Below are 27,830 nucleotides of genomic sequence, written 5' to 3'. Positions count from 1 at the left end.
TTAATATGTCTTTCTGAAATGTTTCTAAAGTTCTATAGAAATAGTCTGGATACACCTTTAACAAGTAACTTACATAGCATACATGTCCTGACTCGCTGGGAGTTGTAGTCTCACAACAGCTGGAAAAAAGAAGGTTGCAGATTACTGATATACACTATGGGGGGTATTTATCATTGTAGGTGTAAGTGAAGCATTTATCATTGTATGTGTTAGGCTGGGTTCACACTACCTTTTTGCCATACTGTTTTCAATCCGTTTTTCTAAAGAAAACCGTATGGCAAAAAAAAACGGATGGAAAAGTATGGAAAAACGTAAACCGTATGCGTTTTAAAGCAGTATACTGTTTTTAAAAGTGCATACAGTTCCGTCAGTTTTTCTTTTAAAAAAAACATACATTTTTGAAATTTTTTTAATGGGAGGGGTCTTGGGTGGGGACTTTAGGATTCAAATGCACATGTGCAAAGTAAAAACGTATACGTTTTTCCCGTATGGAACCGTATACATATGCATTTGCCATTGACGTCCATGTTAAAAAAACGTATGCGGTTTCAGTACGGTTTTTAAACCGGAGACAAAATCGTGGTCATACGGGAAAAACGTATACATTTTGACACCTTTTGTGTGTGTGCTGGGAATGTGTAGTAGCACCAAATTTATTAAATGGTCACAGAGCATTTGATACATTTTGTGCAGGTAAAAATTTTCAGAAATTTCTCTCTTCACATACAGCAAAAAGCTAAGCTAAGCCTGGGCTGGTGTTGTTTTAGAGACTTTTCAGTGGCTCTGCGCCTTTTTTACGCAGTTCATAAAACCCTTCCATATTTTGTGTATTGCCAAAATCAGTGGATTGCAACTGAAAATCTGCAGAAATATGTAAACCAAAAGGCGCAAAAAAGGCGCATATAACAACTTTTTTGTGCCTTTTGAAGACACAAAAAACAGTCTAAAGACAATGATAAATGTTAGCTTATATGCAGTAGTGCTTTAATATATGGGATGTAAATAAGATTAGTAATGAATAGAGATGAGCGAACTTACAGTAAATTCGATTCGTCACAAACTTCTCGGCTCAGCAGTTGATGACTTTTCCTGCATAAATTAGTTCAGCTTTCAGGTGCTCCGGTGGGCTGGAAAAGGTGGATACTGTAAGTTCGCTCATCTCTAGTAACGAACAATGGTGAGATAACATAAAATGTATCCTTTACATTATTAGAAGTTCTTAGTATGGCATATTCTACTGTGGTGAGGAATGGGTGTGTAATGGTACCTGTACAGAGAAAGCTCCACTATATCTGCGAGTGTCGTAAACTGCATGCAAATGTGGGCATTTTATTTTAGTGAATGAAGGGTTAACTGTAATCATGTAATACCAAAGCAAAACAGTCACTGCCACAATATCACTGCCATTTGTATCCAGTATGCAAGGTAGATAGGGGAATAGACCATCAATTCCAGGCGCCGCTGGCTCAAACATCAGAATCACAACATTTCTTGTAAAAGATCCACGTATGGATCACAGATACCACCTCTCTGTGGCACTGCCTGGAAGTGAATGCAAAGGGAATTTGTATCCAGTAGGGCAGTGGTCTTCAACCTGCGGACCTCCAGATGTTGCAGAAATACAACTCCCAGCATGCCCGGACAGCCTTCGGCTGTCCGAGCATGCTGGGAGTTGTGGTTTTGCAACATCTGGAGGTCCGCAGGTTGGAGACCACTGCAGTAGGGTTTCATAGGGATCCATTATTGCACTGTAAAAAAAAGTGTGTAAATAGTTTGTAGAAATATATCATTTGTGTTTATTCCAGGGATCGACCGATATCGTTTTTTTAGGGCCGATACCGATAATCGGTGGAGGTTAGGGCCGATAGCCAATAACTTATACCGATATTCCAGTATAAGTAAGTTAACAGCTATTCATCCCCCCCAGCGACACCACCTGTAACACCACATGGCAACCACAGTACCCCTCCCCCCCCCCCCACACCGCTCCGGCCAGAGACCACCGCCGCTGCCCCATTGCCTCCCCCATTCCCGGTTTTATAGTTACCTGTTCCCGAGGCCCGGACGTGCAGAAGCCAGAAATAACGTGGACCCCGGGCCCTGGGAACAGGTAATTATAAAACCGGGGATGGGGGAGGCAATGGGGCAGCAGCCGGGGCAGTACGGCGCGGTGGGTGGTGCGGAGGTGGGGGGTGCGGCGCGGTGGGGGCGGTAATATCGGCCAAACCGATAATCGGTCGATCCCTAGTTTATTCATGTTATTATATATTATTATCTGAAATGTATTTTTATTATTTTTAGATCAGTTTAGTTCTGCTACAGTCATCTTGGTTGTTATGTTATCCTTAATTTATTTAGGATGCAGTATCTTTTATTTTACAAAATATTCCTCCCCCATGCTTTGCACTAAAGCTCTGCTTATTCAGGTGTGTTGTGTATAAATTAAAACTCAGCAGAAAACCACTAAAGAAACTATAGCAAGTCAGTAACCAAGAAAAGGAAAAAAACTGCTACACGTAAACCAGCTGGCAAGTAACATTAAATGAATGTCAGCCAAACTTGCCAATTCGAGTGGGACGGTCTAATCATGTGTATGGATGTCTTGTGACTCTCCCCTAAAGGCAGATGTCAGGAAACGGGGAGGGGGGGGGGATTGGGCTGTTGTATTTCAGCATACCCAATCCTTGTTCTGAAGGGTAGTAATCCGTGCCAGAGGTGTGTGACAGTGACCTACTCTACTTACCTGATTCGGAATACATGTATGCGTGGCCAAGTGTGTATGTACACTGCTCGAAAAAATAAAGGGAACACTTAAACAACACAATGTAACTCCAAGTCAATCACACTTCTGTGAAATCACACAGTCCACTCAGGAAGCAACACTGATTGACAATCAATTTCACATGCTGTTGTGCAAATGGAACAGACAACAGGTGGAAATTATAGGCAATTAGCAAGATGCCCCCCCAATAAAGGAGTGGTTCTGCAGATGGTAACCACAGACCACTTCTCAGTTACTATGCTTCCTGGCTGATGTTTTGGTCACTTTTGAATGCCAACGGTGCTTTCACTCTAGTGGTAGCATGAGATGGAGTCTACAACCCACACAAGTTTCTCAGGTAGTGCAGCTCATCCAGGATGGCACATCAATGTGAGCTTGGGCAAGAAGGTCTGCTGTGTCTGTCAGCGTAGTGTCCAGAGCATGGAGGCGCTACCAGGAGACGTGGAGGAGGCCGTAGGAGGGCAAAAACCCAGCAGCAGGACCACTACCTCTGCCTTTGTGCAAGGAGGACCACTGCCAGAGTCCTGCAAAATGACCTGCAGCAGGCCACAAATGTGTCCACTCAAACGGTCAGAAACAGACTCCATGAGGGTGGTATGAGGGCCCGACGTCCACAGGTGGGGGTTGTTCTTACAGCCCAACACTGTGCAGGACGTTTGGCATTTGCCAGAGAACACCAAAATTGGCAAATTCGCCACTGGCGCCCTGTGCTCTTCACAGATGAAAGCAGGTTCACACTGAGCACATGTGACAGATGTGACAGTCTGGAGACTCCGTGGAGAACGTTCTGCTGCCTGCAACATCCTCCAGCATGACCGGTTTGGCGGTGGGTCAGTAATGGTGTGGGGAGACATTTCTTTGGGAGGCCGCACAGCCCTCCATGTGCTTGCCAGAGGTAACCTGACTGCCATTAGGTACCGAGATGAGATCCTCAGATCCCTTGTGAGACCATATGCTGATGCGGTTGGCCCTGGGTTCCTCCTAATGCAAGACAATGCTAGACCTCATGTGGCTGGAGTGTGTCAGCAGTTCCTGCAAGAGGAAGGCATTAATGTTATGGTCTGGCGCACCCATTCCCCAGACCTGAATCCGATTGAGCACATCTGGGACATCATGTCTCGTTCCATCCACCAACACCACGTTGGACCACAGACTGTCCAGGAGTTGGCGGATGCTTTAGTCCAGGTCTGGGAGAACATCCCTCAGGAGACCATCTGCCACCTCATCAGGAGCATGCCCAGGCATTGTAGGGAGGTCATACGGTCACGAGGAGGCCACACACAGTACTGAACCTCATTTTGACTTGTTTTAAGGACATTACATCAAAGTTGGATCAGCCTGCAGTGTGGTTTTCCACTTTGATTTTGAGTGTGACTTCATATCCAGACCTCCATGGGTTGATAAATTTGATTTCCATTGATAATTTTTGTGTGATTTTGTTGTCAACACATTCAACTATGTAAACGTTTAGTTCATTTATTCAGATCTAGGATGTGTTATCTTATTGTTCCCTTTATTTTTTTTGAGCAGTGTATATGGTAGGGTTGAGAGAGAAAGCTGTCCAAGCATTCTGGCATTCAATGTGTATAGCAACCTATGCGAAATTAGCTTCAATGATGTAAGAAGTCCGGAGAACAGCGTTAAAGGGGTTCATACCTTATTAGGGAATTTTGAGATAAACGGTGAGGCATGTAGGAGAGTAGAGAACAATACAATAGTAACTCTTGGGGAGAATCCAAAACTTCTTGAAGATTGCATTGACAGGCTATTGATTTCAATGAGAACTGTGTAATGCTTTATTTCCTCTGTGGTGTGCACTTAAAGGGGAAGGGACGGCGACCGCAGTGTCAGATCTGACTGCTAGTCAGCATATTTAAGTTTCACAATACAAGGAAAAAGAACATGCAAACAAGGACTCCTTGTAAGAAAGACTCCACTCAATTATTGGAGAGGCGACCATTTAACAAAAAAGTGCACAATCCCTTTAAATTTCAATCACTCCAGGCATATGCTGGCATTGAACGAGCTCCCAAGCTCACTCAGTTTATGACTCTCCATAATAGTTGTCACCTTCCAGTATAGGCAGAGATATCAAAAGTGGGGAACAGTACGGCAATGCCGCCGAGCTTCCTGCACTCACCGCTACAGCTTTCGAAGGTAAGCTCCTAGACGGACTCCTCCAGCGGGGACCTCAGATGACAGGGGCGCTCAGACTTGAGGCGACTGCCGGCGGTTTCGCACAGAGCGTGCTTCGTCCGGCCTCAAGGCCGGACGAAGCACGCTCTGTGCGAAACCGCCGGCAGTCGCCTCAAGTCTGAGCACCCCTGTCATCTGAGGTCCCCGATGGAGGAGTGCGTCTAGGAGCTTACCTTCGAAAGCTGTAGCATTGCATGCAGGAAGCTCGGCGACATTGCCGTACTCTTCCCCACTTTTGATACTGTGTTTTCTATTATTTCCTAGCACCATCGGAAAGCGTATTTGACTCAAGGAATTCTATACAGTGCTGGTTGTCTCGCTATTCCCATTAGGCTTGCAAATCAGTGGTGCCATCCAGTTATTCTTTTTTTGTATATAGGCAGAGATATATTTAAAGGAGTGATAAATCAAGCTATATATCAGATGGGTATCAAATAGTTCTTAGGCAAGTTAATGGGAAAACTGCAGCTGGCCTTATAATAGTACAGCCTATGGGACTGCACAGATGTCCTGTACTGGTCCTGCCCTAGGTTATCTCTATTTTAGATTAAATCTTTTTCCATGACCCCAGATTATACTAAACTTTTCTTTTTTTTCCTTTCCGTCATTCTGTTTTTATGGGAAAGATTTTTTTTTATTGCTATACAAACATGATTCCAAAAGTTCAGGGAAAAGTTAAAAAATGTTAAAAGAGGAGGAGTTCTAAGCAACCATGTATTCTATTGATACATAAGCACATGCCATACATAACACAAAGATGCCTCAATACTACATGGATAGATACAACATTGATTGAAATTGATATACAGTATAGGCAACACAAATACAGATGTGCTTAGATAGATACATAAATGATAGGGAATGTTAGGTACATACATGTATAAATAGATATCACATAGATTGATACATACATAAATAGATAAGACGTAAGTAAATATATCCATGAATAAATATACCGGTATGCTGTTGATACATTCACATGAAACAGATTGATAGTTACATATATGTAAGTAGATAGATATGACTTTGATAATAAAAAGAGAAATTATATACAATAGACAGAAAAAATGCATATTGAAATATGGAGGAAACTAAAAATTAAAAATAATGGAGAGAGCGTAAAGACTCCTTGTCGATAGATTTGAACCCTATACTTCATTATTTGCTTTGTTTTGTTGAGTACAATGGGTTAATTGCCTGGCCTGAAAAGAATTTTATAGAAGAAGGAGAAAATTTACTGCTGAAAAAAATCTTTCTTTTGTTTTGTTTAGCGGTCAGGCAATGTTCCCAGACCCTGAGAGGAATGTCTGCATTATAGGAAGATATACAATGTAACTAGTATGGGATGAGGCTCACTGGCAGAATACATAGCTGATGTGGCAGGGAAGGGCTGTCATAAGCAAGCCTATCCTAGTCCTCTCCAGGTGTAGGAATACATGATTCCAACCTACAAACCAGTTCCAGTCGAATCATTTTAATGGTGTGCCCTCTTTAGATATAAGGATGTCTTACTGATAGGGTGGCATGATCTAGTCCTCCAGCATCATGCAACATTGTTATTACCAGGTCAACCCACAAGTTACTGGGCTCACCCTCTCTATGTATGCAGTGTTACTATACTGCCCATAGGCGTGCGCACAGGATGTGCCTGGGCACACCCTAATCAAGCCTCAAACTTGAGGCTCTATCACCTCCATGCCCCATCCCCCAGGGAGCCCCCTGCGGGCTGCTCAGTGGCTGATCAAGGGGGGGATCCACCATTGAGCGGCCCGCAGGGGGCCCCGTCACATTCGGGGCACCCCTGTGTCCCGAAAGATCTTTTCGGGACACAAGGATGTCCCGGTTACCTTTCTACGGACCCGCGTTAAGTTTAAAAATGCAGGGGCCGCCCGGAGGTAGCGCACGCAGGGATGTCACTGACATCCCGTGCGTGCGCCCATAGGAACAGAGGAGCGGAGCATCAAGGAGGGGGACACGCACGCATGGTAAGTTACCTGCATGTTATCTTCAGTGCTTATAGGCCATAGCAGTAGATCGTGACCCCTGACCATAGGAGCCGTGGTTGGAGCATACAGCCTCCAGCCATACACTGTATATGGCCGAAGGCTGTATGTCTGTGGGGGAGCTATACTGCACCTAATGTGGGGGAACTATACTAACAACCTAATGTGGGGGGAACTATACTGACAACCTAATGTGGGGGAACTACAACCTAATGTGGGGGAACTATACTGTCAGCCTAATGTGGGGGAACTACAACCTAATGTGGGGGAACTATACTGACAAACTAATGTGGGGGAACTATACTGACAACCTAATGTGGGGGGACTACAACCTAATGTGGGGGAACTATACTGCCAACCTAATGTGGGGGAACTATACTGCCAACCTAATGTGGGGGAACTACACTGCCAACCTAATGTGGGGAACTATACTGCCAACCTAATGTGGGGGAACTATACAAAAATATTACTATTCTGATCCCTATAACTCTTTTATTTTTCTGTATATGGGGATGTATGAGGGTCATTTTTTGTACTGTGATTTTCAGTTTTTATACCATTTTTGTTTTGATGGGACTTTTCAATTACTTTTTAGATATTTGTTTATGGTATTTGAAGTGACCAAAAATGCGCAAATCTGGTTAGTGCACTATTACGACTTTTGGGGCCCCACTTTTTTTGCCCAGGGTAACGCTAAGCCTAAAACCGGCCCTGATGCGAGTGATATCCAGGTGGTTACTGTGCAATACCAGCGGCATTATTCTCGGTATCCCACTCTCCCAGAACGGCAGCCAATATCTGCTAGAGGTGATTTTTTCATTTATAAATCATCAATCTGTAATAAAGTGTGTAATTTATTGGTTATATAATAATTATTATTATGATAGTGTATGCTAGCTTTACCATCTTTCTATGGATTCTCTAGTTCAGGCATAGGCAACCTTCGGCACTGCAGATGTTTTGGACTACATCACCCATGATACCCTTATAGCGGTTATGCTTAGGACGTAAATGTACGTCCTGGTGCGTTAAGTACCAGCTCACCAGGACGTACATTTACGTCCTTCGTCGTTAAGGGGCTAAGGGGGAGATTTATCAAAACCTGTGCAGAGGCAACCAATCACATCGCTTCTTTCATTTTTCACAGGCCTTGTTAGGAATGTAAGAAGCAAGCTGATTGGTTGCTATGGGCAACTGGGCAACTTTGACTCTACACAGGTTTTGATAAATCTCCCCCTAAGAGTTTATTTCTTCTTCCTTCATGCTGCATTTTTATTTCATTTACTCATTCATTCAGCCTCAGTCAGACCCATCTGAGTCACATATTAAAGGGGCAAATGGCTACCTACTGATAGTTTAGATTCAAATACAGATTGTTCTGATTTATTGTTTTAAACTTGCATTATACTCTATATTGTTCACATAGAGCACCTGAGCTGGGCTGGTTTACTGAGTGCAATTCACATAGAGATCATGAGCAAATTGTGCAGGTCTGTTTATGTATGTGTGCATGCTAGCAAGAGTGTATTTGTGTGTATATGTGTATATATATATATATATATATATATATATATATATATATATAGTAAATTTGAGTAGCCGTATTGGTCCAGTAATGCAGATGCAAATCAAAAAATGTTGCAGTATCTTGTAATACCTTTTTTTATTGGACTAACAGAATTTTGTAGAGACAAGCTTTTGGGATTCCTCCCTTTATCAAGTCTAAAGCAAATCTAAGCTCCCAAGCAGAAGACACAGGTTACATCACAAATATGCCGGGGTTAAGACAATAGATGTGGAGAATTCACACTAAGATGGGCCATAAATTGTCTGCTCCCCCCTCCCTCCCCCTTTTTCTCATCCTTATCTATTTAGTCTGTGTTCCTATAGCAGGACAATTTATGACCTATCAATGTGAATTCAGTAGAGGTAGAGGGCTCAGAAGGGAAGGAGCGACAAACGGTTTTTGGGGGGCATGTCACCTTTAGGAAGCCCCTATGGTGCCAGAACAGCAAAAAAAAAAAAAACACATGGCATACCATTTTGGAAACTAGACCCCTCGGGGAACATAACAAGGGGTAATGTGAACCTTAATACCCCACGACTTTTGCCCCTATCAGCCAGTAATTCTGGGCCACCGGGTCACTGGAGACCCGATTGACCCGGAATCGCCGCAGATCGCTGGACTGAATTGTCCAGCGATCTGCGGCCATCGCCGACATGGGGGTGGCATAATGACCCCCCTGGGCGATATGCCGCAATGCCTGCTGAATGATTTCAGCAGGCATCGGGCACCGGCTCCCCTCCGGCTAGCGGCGGGGGTCGGGAATGGACAGGACGTACTCCTACGTATTCGGTCCTTAAGGACTCGGAAACGGGGGCGTAGGAGTACGTCCATTGTCCTTAACGGGTTAAAGGAGTTGTCCAGTCTAAAAAAAAAAACGTATTATCTGCAGGATATGGGATAAGTGTCAGATCGTGGAGGGGGGGATGTCTGGGGGACACCGACCACTGGGACCACCCGTGATCTCCTGAATGCAGTGGGTCGACAACAGCACAAAGTGTTGGCCGACACGCCCCCCTCCATGCATGTCTATGGGAGAGCCGAAGACACGATGGGGGAGATTTCTCAAAACCTGCCCAGAGGAAAAGCTGCTGAGTTGCCCATAACAACCAATCACATTGCTTCTTTCATTTTACAGAGGCCTTGTTAGAAATGAAATAAGCAAACTGATTGGTTGTTATGGGCAACTCAGACACTTTTCCTCTGGACAGGTTTTGATAAATCTTCCCCATTGTTCGTGTATCTCTGGCTCTCCCATAGAGAAACATGGAGGGGGCGTGTTGGCCACTGCTTCGATTTTGGGGGCTGTGGTTCTTCTGCAAGAAACTGACTACTGTTTTTGCTCCGGCTTATCTACACAGATGATTTTTTACTTTTTCCTTATTGTCCTCTTTGGAGAAGAAGAGATGGGTTGCCATCTGTCTATCTAATCAGGTCTTATTAACTCTTTATAATACAATTAGGGATCTGCTTGTTTCGGGCAAACTCCTTGATTCAGTAGTCATCAGGTGCGCTTTTTTCATGACATGCTTAATACTTTGCTTTCTCACATGGAGGAAACTAGGTGGTGGCTTTATCCCGGCACTAGATCACGGCATAGGCAAATCAGACTCTGGCATCTCCAAATATTGTCCTCCCACTAAACCAGGCAACCAGTTAGGCTGCATTCACATCTCATTTTTGCAATACGGTTCCCGTATCCGGTTTCAGTGTGAAAACCGTATGGAACCGTATTGCAAACCGTATGTATAGATATGTCAAACGTAGCATCCAGTTGTGTACGTTTTGCATCATTTACGGTTTTATCCGTTTTTTTCCCGTACACAAAAGTAGTCTACTACGGTTTTATGTCCGCATGAAAAACTGCATACAACCCGTATACGTTTTTTTAAAAATGGTGGTCAATGGGAACCGTACAGAATCGTATATGTGTACGGTTTCATCCGGTTTGCACAATACGGTTTTGAAGATTGCACATGCGCAGTGTACGCCGAAAGTTCTTCCAACAAATAGAACAAGAAGAACTTTATTTAATTAAGGACAAACATAAAACCATATCCGTTTTTTTTGTTTTTTTTCAAAAAAAATTATTAAACCGTATGCAACCGGACATCCGTTTTCAAACCGTGTACGGTTTATAACTGTACAGAGGTATATACGGTTGTATCCAGTTCGGTTCGGTTTTGAGACATACGTTTGTTTTACAAAAAACCTGATACGGGAACTGTATTGCAAAAACGAGATGTGAATGCAGCCTTAGCTAAACTTGTGTCTAAGTATGACCTTACAGACATCTGATACTTGTTTTTGCCCTGCAGAGGTGGTGCTTTGGGCTCATCTTTCCAGACATTGAAACCCATGTACACTTTTTTGACTGCTAAGATCAGTGTCAGGGAATATGAATCTGAGACCATGAGATCTATGTGTGAAAAAGAAAGACACAACAGCAACCATCCTTCCCCCCCCCCCCAACCCCCCAACCCCCGAACCCTGGTCGCCCTGGCTATTAAGCCCTTGGAGGCTGTTATTCTAGGATTCCTAGACATCCGGGGTAGGGTGGGTGCATGGGAGCATAAGAAGGCCCTTTTTGTGGATAATCTTCTTTTGATCCTCTTTTTGCCTCTTACTTGGCTTACCAATTTGTTTCATCTGTTGTATTAATTTATAGAAATTTATGGCTTGGAACTCTACCAAGTCTGGAGCGCTAAACATTAATTTGTCGCAATGTACAATGAAGCTGTTAGATTTTCAGTGGCATAGAGATAAACTTACCGTATTTATCGGGGTATACCACGCACCGGCCTATAACACGCACCCTCATTTTACCACGGATATTTGGGTAAAAAAAGTTTTTTACCCAAATATCCATGAAAAAATGAGGGTGCGTGTGTGCGCGTGTATACCCCGATATACCCCCAGGAAAGGCAGGGGGAGAGAGGCCGTCGCTGCCCGCTTCTCTCCCCCTGCCTTTCCTGGGGTCTAGAGCGCTGCTGTCGGCCCTTCTCACCCCCTGGTTATCGGCGCCGCTGCCCGTTCTGTCCCCCTGACTATCGGTGCCGGCGCCGATAGCCAGGGGGGGAGAAGCGGCGCCGACAGCCAGGGGGAGAGAAGGGGCAGCGGCACCCATTGCCGGCGCCGCTGCCCCGTTGCCTCCCCCCATCCCCGGTGGCATAATTACCTGAGTCCGGTCTGCGCTGCTCCAGGCCTCCGTCGTGCGTCCCCAGCGTCGTTGCTATGCACGGCGCGGCGCTCTGACGTCATGCGCCGCGCCGTTCAGCGCATAGCAATGACGCCGGGGACGCACGACGGAGGCCTGGAGCAGCGGAGCAGCGCGGACCGGACTCAGGTAATTATGCCACCGGGGATGGGGGGAGGCAACGGGGCAGCGGCGCCGGCAATGGGTGCCGCTGCCCCTTCTCTCCCCCTGGCTGTCGGCGCCGCTTCTCTCTCCCTGGCTATCGGCGCCGGCACCGATAGTCAGGGGGTGAAAAGGGCCGACAGCAGCGCTCTAGACCCCAGGAAAGGCAGGGGGAGAGAAGCGGGCAGCGACGGCCTCTCTCCCCCTGCCTTTCCTGGGGGTGTATCGGCGTATAACACGCACACAGACTTTAGGCTAAAAATTTTAGCCTAAAAAGTGCGTGTTATACGCCGATAAATACGGTACTTACTGGGGGATCACACTTACACCAACCATTTCATCGTTTTATGTAGCCATGAATATCCTGCCACGTTTACGATATGTCTTTCGTACCTTACTAATTATGGTGTCTATCCTGGCTTAGAACTTCTTTTAGGCTAAGTTTCCACTTGGTTTTTTTTCTGGCAGTTTTTGGATATCTGCCACCGCAGTTTTTGAGCCAAAGCCAGAAGTGTATTCAAAAGGAATAGGACATATAAAGGAAGGACTTACACTTCTCCTCCCTTATGGATCCAATTCTGACTTTGGCTCAAAAACTGCAGTGGCAGTTTTCCAAAAACTGCCAGAAAAATAACCAAGTAGAAACTTTTAGGGAGATCTCTTGAATTTTGTTTGGTGTACCTAGGTCAGACAAGTAGGTTTTACAACTTTTCATGCTGTTTGCCATCAAGGGGGCTGGCTATGCCAAATCAAGCAGCTAGGTTGGCTTAATCAGCACAGATGCAGTGGGGGAAAAAAGTATTTAGTCAGCCACCAATTGTGCAAGTTCTCCCACTCAAAAAGATGAGAGGCCTGTAATTTTCATCATAGGTATACCTCAACTATGAGAGACATAATGAGAAAAAAATCCATAAAATTACATTGTTTGATTTTTAAAGAATGTATTCGCAAATTATAATTTAAAATAAGTATTTGGTCAATAACAAAACATCATCTCAATACTTTGTTCTATACCCTTTGTTGGCAATGACAGAGGTCAAACATTTTCTGTAAGTCTTCACAAGGTTTTCACACACTGTTGCTGGTATTTTGGCCCATTCCTCCATGCAGATCTCCTCTAGAGCAGTGATGTTTTGGGGCTGTCGCTGGACAACACAGACTTTCAACTCCCTCCAAAGGTTTTCTATGGGGTGGCTAGGCCACTCCAGGACCTTGAAATGCTTCTTACGAAGCCACTCCTTCGTTGCCTGGGCAGCATGTTTGGGATCATTTTCATGCTGAAAGACCCAGACACGTTTTATCTTCAATGCCCTTGCTGATGGAAGGAAGTTTTTACTCAAAATTTCATGATACATGGCCCCATTCATTCTTTCCTTTACATCAGTTTTCATGGTCCCTTTGCTGAAAAACATCCCCAAAGCACAATGTTTCCACCCCCATGCTTCACAGTAGGTATGGTGTTCTTTGGATGCAACTCAGTTCTCCTCCAAACACGACGAGTTGAGTTTTTACTAAAAAGTTCTACTTTGGTTTCATCTGACCATATGACATTCTCCCAATACTCTTCTGGATCATCCAAATGCTCTCTAGCAAACTTCAGAGGGGCCTGGAAATGTACTGGCTTAAGAAGGGGGACATGTCTGGCACTGCATGATTTGAGTCCCTGGCGGCATAGTGTGTTACTGATGGTAGCCTTTGTTACTTTGGTCTCAGCTCTCATTGATGAAGAGGTGCAAGACCTCGAAACGCGTCTGATACGGCAATAAAGAACATTTTTGAAATAACTGAGACTCACCACATCTTTATTCCATCCACGGTTGGCGCCGAACATCCCGGGAACCTTTTTTCCAGACCCTGCAAACTCATCTTTTTAAGTGGAAGAACTTGCACAATTGATGACTGACTAAATACTTTTTTGCCCCACAGTACATTTAGGTGTCCAGATTTCCCAGTGGGTTACTTTTGATGCATCTGTGGTTCCACCTTGCCCTATTAATGCATTTCCCTTGGACATTGCCCCCTATGTTGTCTCTATCTTTGTTGCACACCTTAGGGTTATGGGTTAGTTTCTTAAACACACTTTTACCTCCGAACTCCACATACCCCGGCTCCTATTTTTTTTACATTTTGACTTTCCTCACAGTGTAGTGCTCTCTGCTCATGGTTGATAAATAAAGAGTTTCCTCACATAGGTGACTTTATTGACTTCAGTTTGTGAGTATTTTTGCTTTTTGAATTGCTTTGTATGCATTCTCTGGGGAGCAAGGGCTTTTTTTTCCTGCCAATAATGGGGAGCTCATGGATTTTACATGCAAACTTCCACATATGCTGAGTTGGGAATCAGTTTTAGGTAGGACCTTTAAAACCTAGGAGTGAAATGACCTTTGCCACTGCTAAACTGTTTAATAATGGGGTACTCTGGTAAATTTAAATCTTCTGAAATTAAAAGCATCATCAAAAGTTACAAAATAGTGTAAAATATCTGCATTACCTGTTCTCAGACATTCCTGCCTTTTCCAGCATGTGCAGCCGCCCAGAAGTACTGTTGTCTATAAGTTTCCTTACTACGGTCAATCCCCCGCCCCCTCCCCCCCTCCTCTTCTTGGTCCAGCGGCCATTTTAGGGTCAATACGTCACTTTATCATGTGACTTTGGGAAGTTTGCTCTCTACTATGCCCAACCCATCTCGTAACCAGCCAGGATTGGCTGAGCATACCTCCCATGGCTGGAAACAAGTACAGTGACTCATGGGATGTGTAGTTCTAGGGTAGGGTCACACAGAACGGATCCGCAGTGTATTTTACGCTGTGGATCCGCCAATGATGGACCCTACAGTGTGCCTCTAGCTGTGTCTGCTCATAGCAGCAATCCGCCACTACGAGCAGACGCATAGCGATCTGCGAGTCGCAGTGTACTCGCAGACATCCCGCCCGCTCCCTCTGCTCCCTGAGCTAGGTTGAGAGCAGCCGCGTTGTGTGCAAGTACACTGCACATGTGCACTGTGACTTGCAGAGCATGTACAGCTAGAGGCACACTGTAGGGTCAGTCATCGGCATATTTTACGCTGCGGATCCATTCCGTGTGACCCTACCCTTAAGCAGCACTGCCTAAACCAGTAAATTAATGCATTTTGCGACAACTGAAAAGATGCATTTGGGCTGCATGGTAAGTATATATAACTGTGTTAAAGCCCTTTTTTGGGCTAACTATTGAAAACCACCTTTTAATGTTTCTTTGCCAGAGGCGGGTTAAAAGCTTTTTGTTAGTGAGAATTTTACCCTCTGACTTTCCCCTATGTTTTCGGAAGTGTAAGAATAGAGGTACTATGCTCCATAGGAGTACTAAGAAGCTTATTTTTTTTTTTATTTTGTTGCCAGCCAAACTTGCTATTGCAAGAAGTGGGAAAACTCAATCTATACCTCTAGAACTGATCCAAATTGAATCGGATTATGGCAAATGATAGGTTAACTAGTCTTGTCACAGATTCATGGAAAGCTTTTGGTGTGACTTAGCAGCCTTGGATTACTTACCAAGATAACTTTTCTTAACACTCTCTGTTGGACCTCCTAGCTATATATAGGGTTTCTCCTTTTTGTTCTTCTTCCCTTCCCTTTGTGAGACTTGCCTGTCTTTCCCTCATGTGTCTATCTTCTGGGAGTTTTTCTTTTTCAATGTTATTGATTTATCTCTTATGTTACCTGCTTAGTGCTTTAAATGTGAGATCACCTGCTTTTTCTCTTTTATTACCTTTATAGGAAAAACATCAGTAAACACAACGGTTCTTTTTGGAATATGTTATTGTTTATTTGATAAAAAATGCTTTTTGTACTGTATGGCACATGCTTTTAAGAAACTGTTTGTTCCTTAATGAGACATTTTAATAAAATTCTTGAAAATAATTAATATAGTGTGCATTACTACACTTCCTCCTTTGCCTTCTTTAGTTTTGGGGTAAACCACCCTCTTAGGTTTAGTCACATGCGACTTCCTTACTCTAGCCCTCAAAAACGACTTATGGCTTTCTGCATGTGTTGCAGTGTAGTTAGACATTTAACTCCTTAGATTCCTGTACAGCAAACAATGTCTGCCAGCATTGTAAAACACAATAAATTATGCAGATGGTTACATATATATAAACATATATATCAGTCTTGCAAGTCTGCTTGTAGCAAAGCTATTGATCTGTTATCTGCCGTTTCAGGCTGGGAAGATGTTGCCTGTAGTCCAGCATCATTCTTGTCTGCATGATCACAACTTGAGGACCTCCACCAGCATTTATTAACATTGATATGACCCATATAATGACCTGTTGTTGCTGTCAGACCACACACTGTATTTCTCCTATTTCACAATTTTACCACAATGTTATATAACTGGATCACTCCTTCTTATTGGGCCATGCACAGAGTATTATTATTTAGTATATTGCATCATACTAAACATAGATCCATGTATACAAGCCATAGTGCACATAAAACAAAACAGACTTCATAACAACTAAATGCATTCCTATCCCTCTTTTCTGTCATGTTGGTGTCGGTTCATACCATAGCACTGTTATACCTAGATTGGTCATAGAGTGCAGTATCACCCTCTGGCCCCGTTGGTTGCCTCTATATAGTGTGGATGTCCTTGTGTGCTCCTTAAAAGGGGTATTCCAGGATCTTTTTTTTTTTTTATTTGACTATGCTACAGGGGCTGTAAAGTTAGTGTAGTTCATAATATAGTGTCTGTACCTGTGTGTGACGGTTTTCTCACAACTCTTCTGTGATTATCGGCCCAATATTTATTTTTTACAGCATACAAAATTACTCATGTCTCGGGATTTCCCAGGTTGCAGTGCGTCAATACCTGACATCCCTAGTCAGGTGATCAGAGGGAGCCTGCCCTGCTTCAATTTTGCAGCAGCTGTAGCCCCCTGGTTAGAAAACACTGTGTTTCAATGGGTGGGGTGGCAGATGTGTGGGAGGAAGGAAAGTGATCTCAAACTTTCAAGCATGGAACTGTGGGATGTGTAGTTTAGAGAACAAAATGCAACAGGAAATACCCAGTTCTGGCAGGTAAGTACTAAAATCACCTTATGGTGTATAACCTCTTTAATCTCTTGTGATTAAAGGCATGATATGCACATTAAACAAGACTAATACTAGGAATCTAATGAAATTAGAAGTAGATGCAGCAAGCTCCACCATCAACCTATGTGGTCTGTGGAATGTTGGGTCACAATCCCAATGGGCAAAGTAATGGGCAGTTGTCACCTATCATCTGCACCTGAACAGAATAGAATATGATAAGGTCACACAACTTGTTCTATGAATGCCTACTAATTTGTGTCTGTATTTTTCAGGTATTCAAGGCAACATGGTGGATCATCTTGCATACACAGAAATCAACAACCAAAGGATAACATCTGTGGAAACATGCTTTGGTTCTGCAGGCCAGCCCCTTCTTCTCCCAGGAAGAGTCCTTGTAGGGGAAGGAATATTGACCAAAGAGTGTCGGAAAAAACCCAAGCTAAGAGTATTCTTCCTCTTTAGTGATATCCTTGTCTATGGAACCATTGTGATTAATAAAGTTAAATACAGTTGCCAGCACATAATCCCCTTGGAAGATGTGACCACTGAGAAACTTCCTGACAATGGAGAAATGAGGAATCGGTGGATGCTGAAGACCTCCAAGAAGTCTTTTGTGGTTTGTGCTGCCTCTTACACTGAAAGGGAAGAGTGGATCAGTCACATCAAGGAATGTTCCAGTAGGCTGTTGGCCAAGACTGGAAGACGGCCATCCACCAATCATGCGGCACCCTGGATACCAGACAAGGCCACCGATATCTGCATGAGATGCACCAAAACGAAATTCACAACATTAACTCGTAGGCACCATTGTCGCAACTGTGGATTTGTTGTATGTCAAGATTGTTCCCAGCATAGGTTTGTAATCCGATCTTTATCTTCAAAGCCCTTAAGAGTCTGTTCTCTGTGTTATCGAAAGCTGATGTCTGATAAATTAGCTGAAGAAAATGAGAGAAGAGCTGACGAGACTCAAAGGGAAATGCCAGAATATGAACCTTCAAGTGATGAAGACAGTGACGAAGACAAGAACATTGACATTATTTCCAATGAAGACTTTTACTCATCTTCATGGTCAGCATTCCATGACTGATTTTTCAATGTCATTTTAATGTAGACAATAATGTATACCCTCACAAGCGTTGCTTTCCAGTTTTGTTGTACAAGTGGTGGACGCCTTGGAGACATATCAAGCCATTAAAAACATTAGAGATTTGGCTAACTTCCGAGAAACATATAATAGCACAGATCTAGGTGCACTCTTGTTTTAAGTCTGGTGGGCAAAGTCACGAGATGATACCTTCTAATGGAGACTCGAGGAGGACTTTTCTTCAAAAACTTAATCTAACCATTCTAATCAAAAACATTTAAATCTAACTGGTCGAATAATGCTTGATTAGGACAGGACTGGGCTAAAATAAAAAATAAAAAGGCTCCAGGGTGTTGACCTGGGGTTACGGGGCATGAAAAACAATTGGTGTGGTTAGCCATCAAGTTTTCTGTAGACATTTCCAGTAGGCACATTATGATGGCTCTTTGGTAGCCCAAACTACCAGTCCAAATAATCTTAAATATTCTGTAGCCAAACATCTGCTTTTCTCTCAACAAAACTGCCATAAATGTATTATTTGGCAATAAATGGACTTTATAGAGGCACATATACTTTGTAGCCTCAGACATATAGATGGTGGATGATGTTTATAACGCTAAGGACTCTATTGAGATATACCCTGATGTTTTCTATGTGTAATGTATTAACTTTCACAGTCTGATATAGAGAAACTGTGATACAAATGCTACATGGAGTGTGACATATTAATTTATTGGAGAAAAAATAAATGATTATTTAAAAAACTAGTGAAACATATTGTCACGATCACACCCTATCGGTCCAGCCAAGAAGCTAGAGAGAGTGTGATGGTACAAGGGTTATAGCCACCAGCCATTTGGGCATCCACTAGTCCCAGCAAGTCACCAAATTAACTCTTTCATAAATGTGTTTCGCCAGAGCTCATATATTTAGAGGTCAAAGACCAGAGCAGATTAATTAAACATTTAATATGATAAAAGGTATCACAATGCTACGTATAAAATAAACAAATGACATACAGGTAAAAAAAATATATAAAAGAGTTCAGCAAGACAAGTTCAGAAAACAAAAAGAAAGTCCTTACAGCATAATGGTACAGCAGTCCTTGTGAGTGAGAGTCCAGCTGTATTTTAGGATGTCTTGTCAGCTTTTGCCACAGGCTTGAACAAAGTTTGTACCAACATCTCAGTTTTATAGTGTTTTTTTTTTTTAGGAGGGAAAAGGGAATTCATCTGACCCCACAAGGTGTGTGTGTGTGTGTGTGTGTGTGTGGGGGGGGGGGATGTCTGCCATCCCTCTTTCCTGGTCCCTTATCTTTGTTTTTTGATGGCCAGAGTGCCTGACTTCAAAGGAGGTATAATTAACAGAGACAGACAGACCCCCCAATAAAACTGGAATAAACAAAAACAAATACACAGTCTGAATGAACCCTCACCCAAGTCTTAGATTATACATTATACACAAATACAATTATAATACACATGTATGATTCCATAATCAGGCCTTGGCCCTGACACCTCTCCCTTAAGATGGGGACAGAGAGATCTTGCCTCTCCAGGCTGATAGATCTGTCTCCATTAGCCATCTATTTCTTTTTTGACACCAAATGCCCAGCATTCCCAGGCAAAGATGGCACTAAAGGGGCCTAGTAGCTGATTTAGCTGCCTCTTTCTTTCCTCTGAAAGTGGTGGATTGATCTCCACATCCTGAAGGGATCCCTGGCTCTTAGCTTCCTCCACTAGGTCCAGTGGGGGATCACTACTCAGCCCTTCCTCTCGTGCACTGCATACACTGAGTACCACCTCCTCTCGGTCATAGTATTAACGTGGTACAATCTCTGCCTCAGACCTTTCTCATCAATGGCAACTAAATATGTGGTGGGTTCTAAGCGCTGCAAAATGGGGAAGGGACCCTCCCAGGCAGTCTGCAACTTATTCTTGCTGATGGGGTTCAGAACCATTACCTTCCGTCCCACTTCATAGACCCGGTCCCTTGCATTGTGATCATACCAGTACTTCTGCCTGGACTGTGCTGCTGTGAGGTTGTCATGTACCAGCCCAGGCAATGCCTGCATCCTGTCCCTGAATCTCAGAACATACTCCACCACAAAAGCTACCAGGTTGTTACGCCTAGCGCTCCGGGTCCCCGCTCCTCCCCGGAGCGCGTACGGCGTCTCTCTCTCCGCAGCGCCCCGGTCGGTCCCGCTGACCGGGAGCGCTGCACTGTCATGGCCGTCGGGGATGCGATTCGCACAGCGGGACGCGCCCGCTCGCGAATCGCATCCCAGGTCACTTACCCGTTCCCGTCCCCTGCTGTCATGTGCTGGCGCGCGCGGCTCCGCTCTCTAGGGCGCGCGCGCGCCAGCTACCTGAGACTTAAAGGGCCAGTGCACCAATGATTGGTGCCTGGCCCAATTAGCTTAATTGGCTTCCATCTGCTCCCTGCCTTTATCTGACCTCCTCCCATGCACTCCCTTGCCGGATCTTGTTGCCTTGTGCCAGTGAAAGCGTTTTGTGTGTCCTAAAGCCTGTGTACCAGTACTTCTGCTATCCACCCTGACTACGAACCTTGCCGCCTGCCCCCGACCTTCTGCTACGTCCGACCTTGCTTCTGTCTACTCCCTTGTACCGCGCCTATCTTTAGCAGCCAGAGAGGTTGAGCCGTTGCTAGTGGATACGACCTGGTCACTACCGCCGCAGCAAGTCCATCCCGCTTTGCGGCGGGCTCTGGTGAAAACCAGTAGTGACTTAGAACCGGTCCACTAGCACGGTCCACGCCAATCCCTCTCTGGCACAGAGGATCCACCTCCTGCCAGCCGGCATCGTGACAGTAGATCCGGCCATGGATCCCGCTGAAGTTCCTCTGCCTGTTGTCGCCGACCTCCCCACACTGGTCGCCCAGCAAGCCCGACAGATTGCCCAACAAGATCACCAGCTGTCGTACTTGACCACCATGACTCAGCAACTCCAGTCGCAGCTACAGCAGATTCAGTCTCAGCTACAGCAGCAGCAACCATCTCCTCCGCCAGCTCCTGCACCTCTTTCGCAGCGAGTGGCCACTCCTAGCCTCCGCCTGTCCTTGCCGGACAAATTTAATGGGGACTCTAAGTTTTGCCGTGGCTTTCTTTCGCAATGTTCCCTGCATTTGGAGATGATGTCGGATCAGTTTCCTACTGAAAGGTCTAAGGTGGCTTTCGTAGTCAGCCTTCTGTCTGGAAAAGCCCTGTCATGGGCCACACCGCTCTGGGACCGCAATGACCCCGTCACTGCCTCTGTACACTCCTTCTTCTCGGAAATTCGAAGTGTGTTTGAGGAACCTGCCCGAGCCTCTTCTGCTGAGACTGCCCTGTTGAACCTGGTCCAGGGTAATTCTTCCGTTGGCGAGTACGCCATACAATTCCGTACTCTTGCTTCTGAACTTTCCTGGAATAATGAGGCCCTCTGCGCGACCTTTAAAAAAGGCCTATCCAGCAACATTAAAGATGTTCTGGCCGCACGAGATACTCCTACCAACCTGCATGAACTCATTCATCTAGCCACTCGCATTGACATGCGTTTTTCTGAGAGGCATCAAGAGCTCCGCCAGGAAAAAGACTTAGATCTCTGGACACCTCTCCCACAGTCTCCATTGCAATCTGCGCCTAGGCCTCCCGCCGAGGAGGCCATGCAAGTGGATCGGTCTCGCCTGACCCTGGAAGAGAGGAATCGCCGTAAGGAAGAGAATCTTTGTCTGTACTGTGCCAGTACCGAACATTTTTTGGTGGATTGCCCCATCCGTCCTCCACGTCTGGGAAACGCACGCTCGCACCCAGCTCTCGTGGGTGTGGCGTCTCTTAATGCTAAGTCGGCTTCTCCACGTCTCACGGTGCCTGTACGGATTTCTTCTTCAGCCAGCTCTTCCCTCTCAGCCGTGGCCTGCCTGGACTCTGGTGCCTCTGGGAATTTTATTCGGGAGTCCTTGGTGAATAAATTCCGCATCCCGGTGACCCGTCTTGTCAAGCCACTCCACATTTCCGCGGTCAACGGAGCCAGGTTGGATTGCACCGTGCGTTTCCGCACGAAGCCCCTCCTAATGTGCATCGGACCTCATCATGAGAAAATTGAGTTTTTGGTCCTCCCCAATTGCACTTCTGAAGTTCTCCTTGGACTACCCTGGCTTCTACACCATTCCCCAACCCTGGATTGGTCCACAGGGGAGATCAAGAGCTGGGGTACCTCTTGCTTCAAGGACTGCCTTAAACCGGTTACCAGTACTCCCTGCCGTGACCCTGTGGTTCCTCCTGTATCCGGTCTCCCTAAGGTCGTTATGGACTCTGCCCGCCTTAAGAAGTGCCTCTCCCCCCCTCCCAGTCCAGTCAGGCAAGCCTCGGTGCCTCCTCATGGCCCTCGTCCTGGTGTCACACTGCCCCGTGCCAGGCCTCGCCCTCTGCCATCCCTCCCCATTCCCACTCCTGCTGTACTGCCTGCCGTTGAGGAATCCCTCCATCCTTTCCCGGTGTCCTCATCCCAGGGGAGGCAGTTACCGGACAAAGAGAAGGGGAGACCTAAGGGGGGGGGTACTGTTACGCCTAGCGCTCCGGGTCCCCGCTCCTCCCCGGAGCGCGTACGGCGTCTCTCTCTCCGCAGCGCCCCGGTCGGTCCCGCTGACCGGGAGCGCTGCACTGTCATGGCCGTCGGGGATGCGATTCGCACAGCGGGACGCGCCCGCTCGCGAATCGCATCCCAGGTCACTTACCCGTTCCCGTCCCCTGCTGTCATGTGCTGGCGCGCGCGGCTCCGCTCTCTAGGGCGCGCGCGCGCCAGCTCCCTGAGACTTAAAGGGCCAGTGCACCAATGATTGGTGCCTGGCCCAATTAGCTTAATTGGCTTCCATCTGCTCCCTGCCTTTATCTGACCTCCTCCCATGCACTCCCTTGCCGGATCTTGTTGCCTTGTGCCAGTGAAAGCGTTTTGTGTGTCCTAAAGCCTGTGTACCAGTACTTCTGCTATCCACCCTGACTACGAACCTTGCCGCCTGCCCCCGACCTTCTGCTACGTCCGACCTTGCTTCTGTCTACTCCCTTGTACCGCGCCTATCTTCAGCAGCCAGAGAGGTTGAGCCGTTGCTAGTGGATACGACCTGGTCACTACCGCCGCAGCAAGTCCATCCCGCTTTGCGGCGGGCTCTGGTGAAAACCAGTAGTGACTTAGAACCGGTCCACTAGCACGGTCCACGCCAATCCCTCTCTGGCACAGAGGATCCACCTCCTGCCAGCCGGCATCGTGACACAGGTACTGTACATTCACCTTCTTACAGAGGCTTTGCATTAGATTGGACATGAACTGTGTGCCCTGATCAGTGAGCATTTCTCTGGGGAACCCCACCCTGCAGAATATACTGATCAGCATCTGCCTCCTTATCTGCCCAGACAGAGGATAAGGCAACAGCCTCAGGGTACCTGGTTGCATAATCCACCACAGTAAGAATAAATAGTTTCCCTGTGCTGCTGAGTATAGCTAGAGGCCCCAAAATATCCACTGCCACTCATTCAAAAGGTACAGATATGACTGGTAGGGACACTAGGGGAACACAAGTAACATCCCCAGACTTACCCACCCTATGGCAGACACAACAGGATCTACAGTAATTTGCAACAGCAGTACCCATACCTGGCCAGTAGAAATTGTGTGCCAACCTGGACTTTGTCTTGGCCACTCCCAAATGTCCTGCCAGGGGGGTCTTATGGACTAACCTCAGCAGCTCTTTCCTGTACTGCCTAGGAACTACTAACTGCCTGTCTCTCTCCTGGGGCCCTAGCATGCCTTGGGAAAGGGACTCCCAGTACAAGATATTGTTTTCCCAATATACCCGGTACCCATCTGTGTCAGCACCTGGCTGTGTCAGCACCTGGCTGTTCAGCACGTTGTCTCAGCCCTTCAAGGGAAGGGTCACTGTGCAGAGCTTCCCGGAAATGCTCATTGTCCTCCCCCCATCTTGTGGCATCAGGGAGCACATTTCCCTCAGGTGAACTAGCATCTCCACCTTCCTCTGCTTTGGCTTGCAAGTCACACAGCTTGACCCTTTCATCACCATCCTCCCTTCTTTTTACAGCTTCAGCCCTGGCACGCTGCTGATGTGTTACCACTGCCACCTCCCTGGGGTTTACCTTCCTCCCCCTCAGTCCCAGACATAACAATGCTACAGGCATCATACACAGGGCTATCACTCCTTCCCTCCTCCTCCTTAGCCATGTTATGCTCACATGGTTGGGACATATCACTCACTGTTGGTCCCTCATCCTTACATTTCACCAGGGGCACACCAAACCCTCCCCCTAGCCCATCTCCACTAGGTTTTGGCATTGGTAATTCATTGTCATCACATTTTACAATACACCCCATTTCACTTTTGGAAAACATCACTGGTTCAGTAACAGGTAAACATTTATCAATCCCCTGCACTCCCTCTCAGTTATCAAATTTCCCAGTGTCTCCTAAAGTCTCGCACAGTACCTCAGAATGAACCCGGCTCTCTCCTAGCCCATCTGGTGTGCAGGTAGTGTCCTCCGGAGTATAATGACAGAGCAGGCTGCAAGTGAGGCTCCAGAATCTCGTAAACCCACTGTTACCCGGTCACCCACAGTTACACTCTGTAGGTTATAGCCTCTTTTCTCCACCGCTCCGGACATCAGAATAACGGCTGTGTGTCCTCCAGCTGCCGGTGGAGAATTCTTCTTGTTGGGGCAAGTGGTGCAGGGCCAGATTAAGGCTGCCTGGAAGACGGAGCACTTCATTATTAGCCCCCCCCCCCCCCCCCCCCCCGACAGTTCCCCCATGTTAGGTGCAGTATAGTTCCCTTGCATTAGATTGTAGTTCCCCCACATTAGGTTGGCAGTATAAGTCCCCGCACATTAGGTTGGCAGTATAAGTTCCCCCACATTAGGTTGGCAGTACAGTTCCCCCACATTAGGTTGGCAGTACAGTTCCACCACATTAGGTTGACAGTACAGTTCCCCCACATTAGGTGCAGTACAGTTCCCCCACATTAGGTGCATTATAGTTCCCCACATCAGGTGCAGTACAGTTCCTCCACATTAGGTGCAGTACAGTTCCCCCACATTAGGAGCAGTACAGTTCCCCCACATTAGGTGCAGTACAGTTCCTCCACATTAGGTGCAGTATAGTTCACCACATTAGGTGTAGTATATTTCTCCACATTAGGCGCAGTATAGTTCTCCACATTAGGTGCAGTACAGTCCCCCCACATTAGGTGCAGTATAGTTTCCACATTAGGCGCAGTATAGTTCCCCCACATTAGGTGCAGTATAGTTTCCCCCACATTAGGTGCAGTATAGTTCCCCCACATTAGGTGCAGTATAGTTCCCCCGTATTAGGTGTAGTATAGTTCCCCACATTAGGTGCAGTATAGTTCCCCACATTAGGTGCAGTATAGTTCCCCACATTAGGTGCAGTATAGTTCCCCCAAATTAGGTGCAGTAAAGTTCCCCACATTAGGTGTAGTACAGTTCCCCCCATTAAGTGCAGTATAGTTCCCCCACATTAGGTGCAGTATAGTTCCCCCACATTAGGTGCAGTATAGTTCCCCCACATTAGGTGCAGTATAGTTCCTCACATTAGGTGCAGTACAGTTCCCCCACAGACATACAGCCTTCAGCCATATACAGAGTATGGCTGGAGGCTGTATGCCTGTTCACTGCCCCACTTCAGTGTTCCGACCACCGCTCCACCTGTCCAAGGACCCCGGGGACCGGGGTCACGATCTACTGCTATGGCCTATGAGCCATAGCAGTAGATCCTGGGACTGGAGGAGCGGAGGTGGGAACACTGAAGATGACGTGCCGCTGGTAACTTACCATGCGCGCGCGTCCTCCTCAATGCTCCGCTCCGCTCTGCTGTTGCTATGGGCGCACGCACGGGACGTGCGTGCGCTACCTCCCGGTGGCCCCTGCGTTTTTAAAATTAACGCGGGGGCCGCCGCAGAGAGGTAACCGCCGGGACATTGTGTCTGAAAAGATTTTTCGGGACACAGGTGTTACGCCTAGCGCTCCGGGTCCCCGCTCCTCCCCGGAGCGCGTACGGCGTCTCTCTCTCCGCAGCGCCCCGGTCGGTCCCGCTGACCGGGAGCGCTGCACTGTCATGGCCGTCGGGGATGCGATTCGCACAGCGGGACGCTCCCGCTCGCGAATCGCATCCCAGGTCACTTACCCGTTCCCGTCCCCTGCTGTCATGTGCTGGCGCGCGCGGCTCCGCTCTCTAGGGCGCGCGCGCGCCAGCTCCCTGAGACTTAAAGGGCCAGTGCACCAATGATTGGTGCCTGGCCCAATTAGCTTAATTGCCTTCCACCTGGTCCCTGACTATATCTGACCTCCTCCCATGCACTCCCTTGCCGGATCTTGTTGCCCTTGTGCCTAGTGAAAGCGTTTTGTGTGTCCAAAGCCTGTGTACCAGAACTTCTGCTATCCACCCTGACTACGAACCTTGCTGCCTGCCCCGACCTTCTGCTACGTCTGACCTTGCTTCTGTCTACTCCCTTGTACCGCGCCTATCTTCAGCAGCCAGAGAGGTTGAGCCGTTGCTAGTGGATACGACCTGGTCACTACCGCCGCAGCAAGACCATCCCGCTTTGCGGCGGGCTCTGGTGAAAACCAGTAGTGACTTAGAACCGGTCCACTAGCACGGTCCACGCCAATCCCTCTCTGGCACAGAGGATCCACCTCCTGCCAGCCGGCATCGTGACAGTAGATCCGGCCATGGATCCCGCTGAAGTTCCTCTGCCTGTTGTCGCCGACCTCCCCACGGTTGTCGCCCAGCAAGCCCGACAGATCGCCCATCTAACCCACCAGCTGTCGGAAGTGTCCACCATAGTGCAACAACTTCAGTCGCAACTTCTGCTACAGCAGCAACCATCTCCTCCGCCAGCTCCTGCACCCCTTCCGCAGCGAGTGGCCACTCCTAGCCTCCGCTTGTCCCTGCCGGACAAATTTGATGGGGACTCTAAGTTTTGCCGTGGCTTTCTTTCGCAATGTTCCCTGCACTTGGAGATGATGTCGGATCAGTTTCCTACTGAAAGGTCTAAGGTGGCTTTCGTAGTCAGCCTTCTGTCTGGAAAAGCTCTGTCATGGGCCACACCGCTCTGGGACCGCAATGACCCCGTCACTGCCTCTGTACACTCCTTCTTCTCGGAAATTCGAAGTGTCTTTGAGGAACCTGCCCGAGCCTCTTCTGCTGAGACTGCCCTGCTGAACCTGGTCCAGGGTAATTCTTCCGTTGGCGAGTACGCCATACAATTCCGTACTCTTGCTTCTGAACTTTCCTGGAATAATGAGGCCCTCTGCGCGACCTTTAAAAAAGGCCTATCCAGCAACATTAAAGATGTTCTGGCCGCACGAGAAACTCCTGCTAACCTGCATGAACTCATTCATCTAGCCACTCGCATTGACATGCGTTTTTCTGAGAGGCATCAAGAGCTCCGCCAGGAAAAAGACTTAGATCTCTGGACACCTCTCCCACAGTCTCCATTGCAATCTGCGCCTAGGCCTCCCGCCGAGGAGGCCATGCAAGTGGATCGGTCTCGCCTGACCCTGGAAGAGAGGAATCGCCGTAAAGAAGAGAATCTTTGTCTGTACTGTGCCAGTACCGAACATTTTTTAGTGGATTGCCCTATCCGTCCTCCACGTCTGGGAAACGCACGCTCGCACCCAGCTCTCGTGGGTGTGGCGTCTCTTGATGCTAAGTCGGCTTCTCCACGTCTCACGGTGCCTGTACGGAT

At 46.9% G+C, this 27,830-nt stretch overlaps 1 protein-coding gene across 5 annotated transcripts in view; it reads left to right on the top strand.

Moving 5' to 3' along the window:
- Window positions 1-27,830, top strand: part of PLEKHF1 (pleckstrin homology and FYVE domain containing 1) — a 46,401-nt gene that overhangs the window by 8,775 nt on the left and 9,796 nt on the right. For 3 of the 5 annotated variants that reach the window (XM_056528379.1, XM_056528380.1, XM_056528378.1), the window contains exon 2: window positions 17,251-18,802. The exons of 1 other annotated variant lie outside the window; for it this stretch is intronic. In XM_056528379.1, the coding sequence (XP_056384354.1) occupies window positions 17,265-18,065 (801 nt within the window). In that variant the 5' untranslated portion in view covers window positions 17,251-17,264 and the 3' untranslated portion in view covers window positions 18,066-18,802. Of the gene's footprint in view, window positions 1-8,189; window positions 8,200-17,250; window positions 18,803-27,830 lie in introns of those variants that run through there. One more of the 5 variants, XM_056528381.1, reaches the window with a different exon arrangement.

This window comes from Hyla sarda, chromosome 6 (assembly GCF_029499605.1).
Source record: "Hyla sarda isolate aHylSar1 chromosome 6, aHylSar1.hap1, whole genome shotgun sequence".
Lineage (NCBI taxonomy): Eukaryota > Metazoa > Chordata > Amphibia > Anura > Hylidae > Hyla > Hyla sarda.
This window is presented reverse-complemented; position numbering and strand designations above follow the sequence as displayed.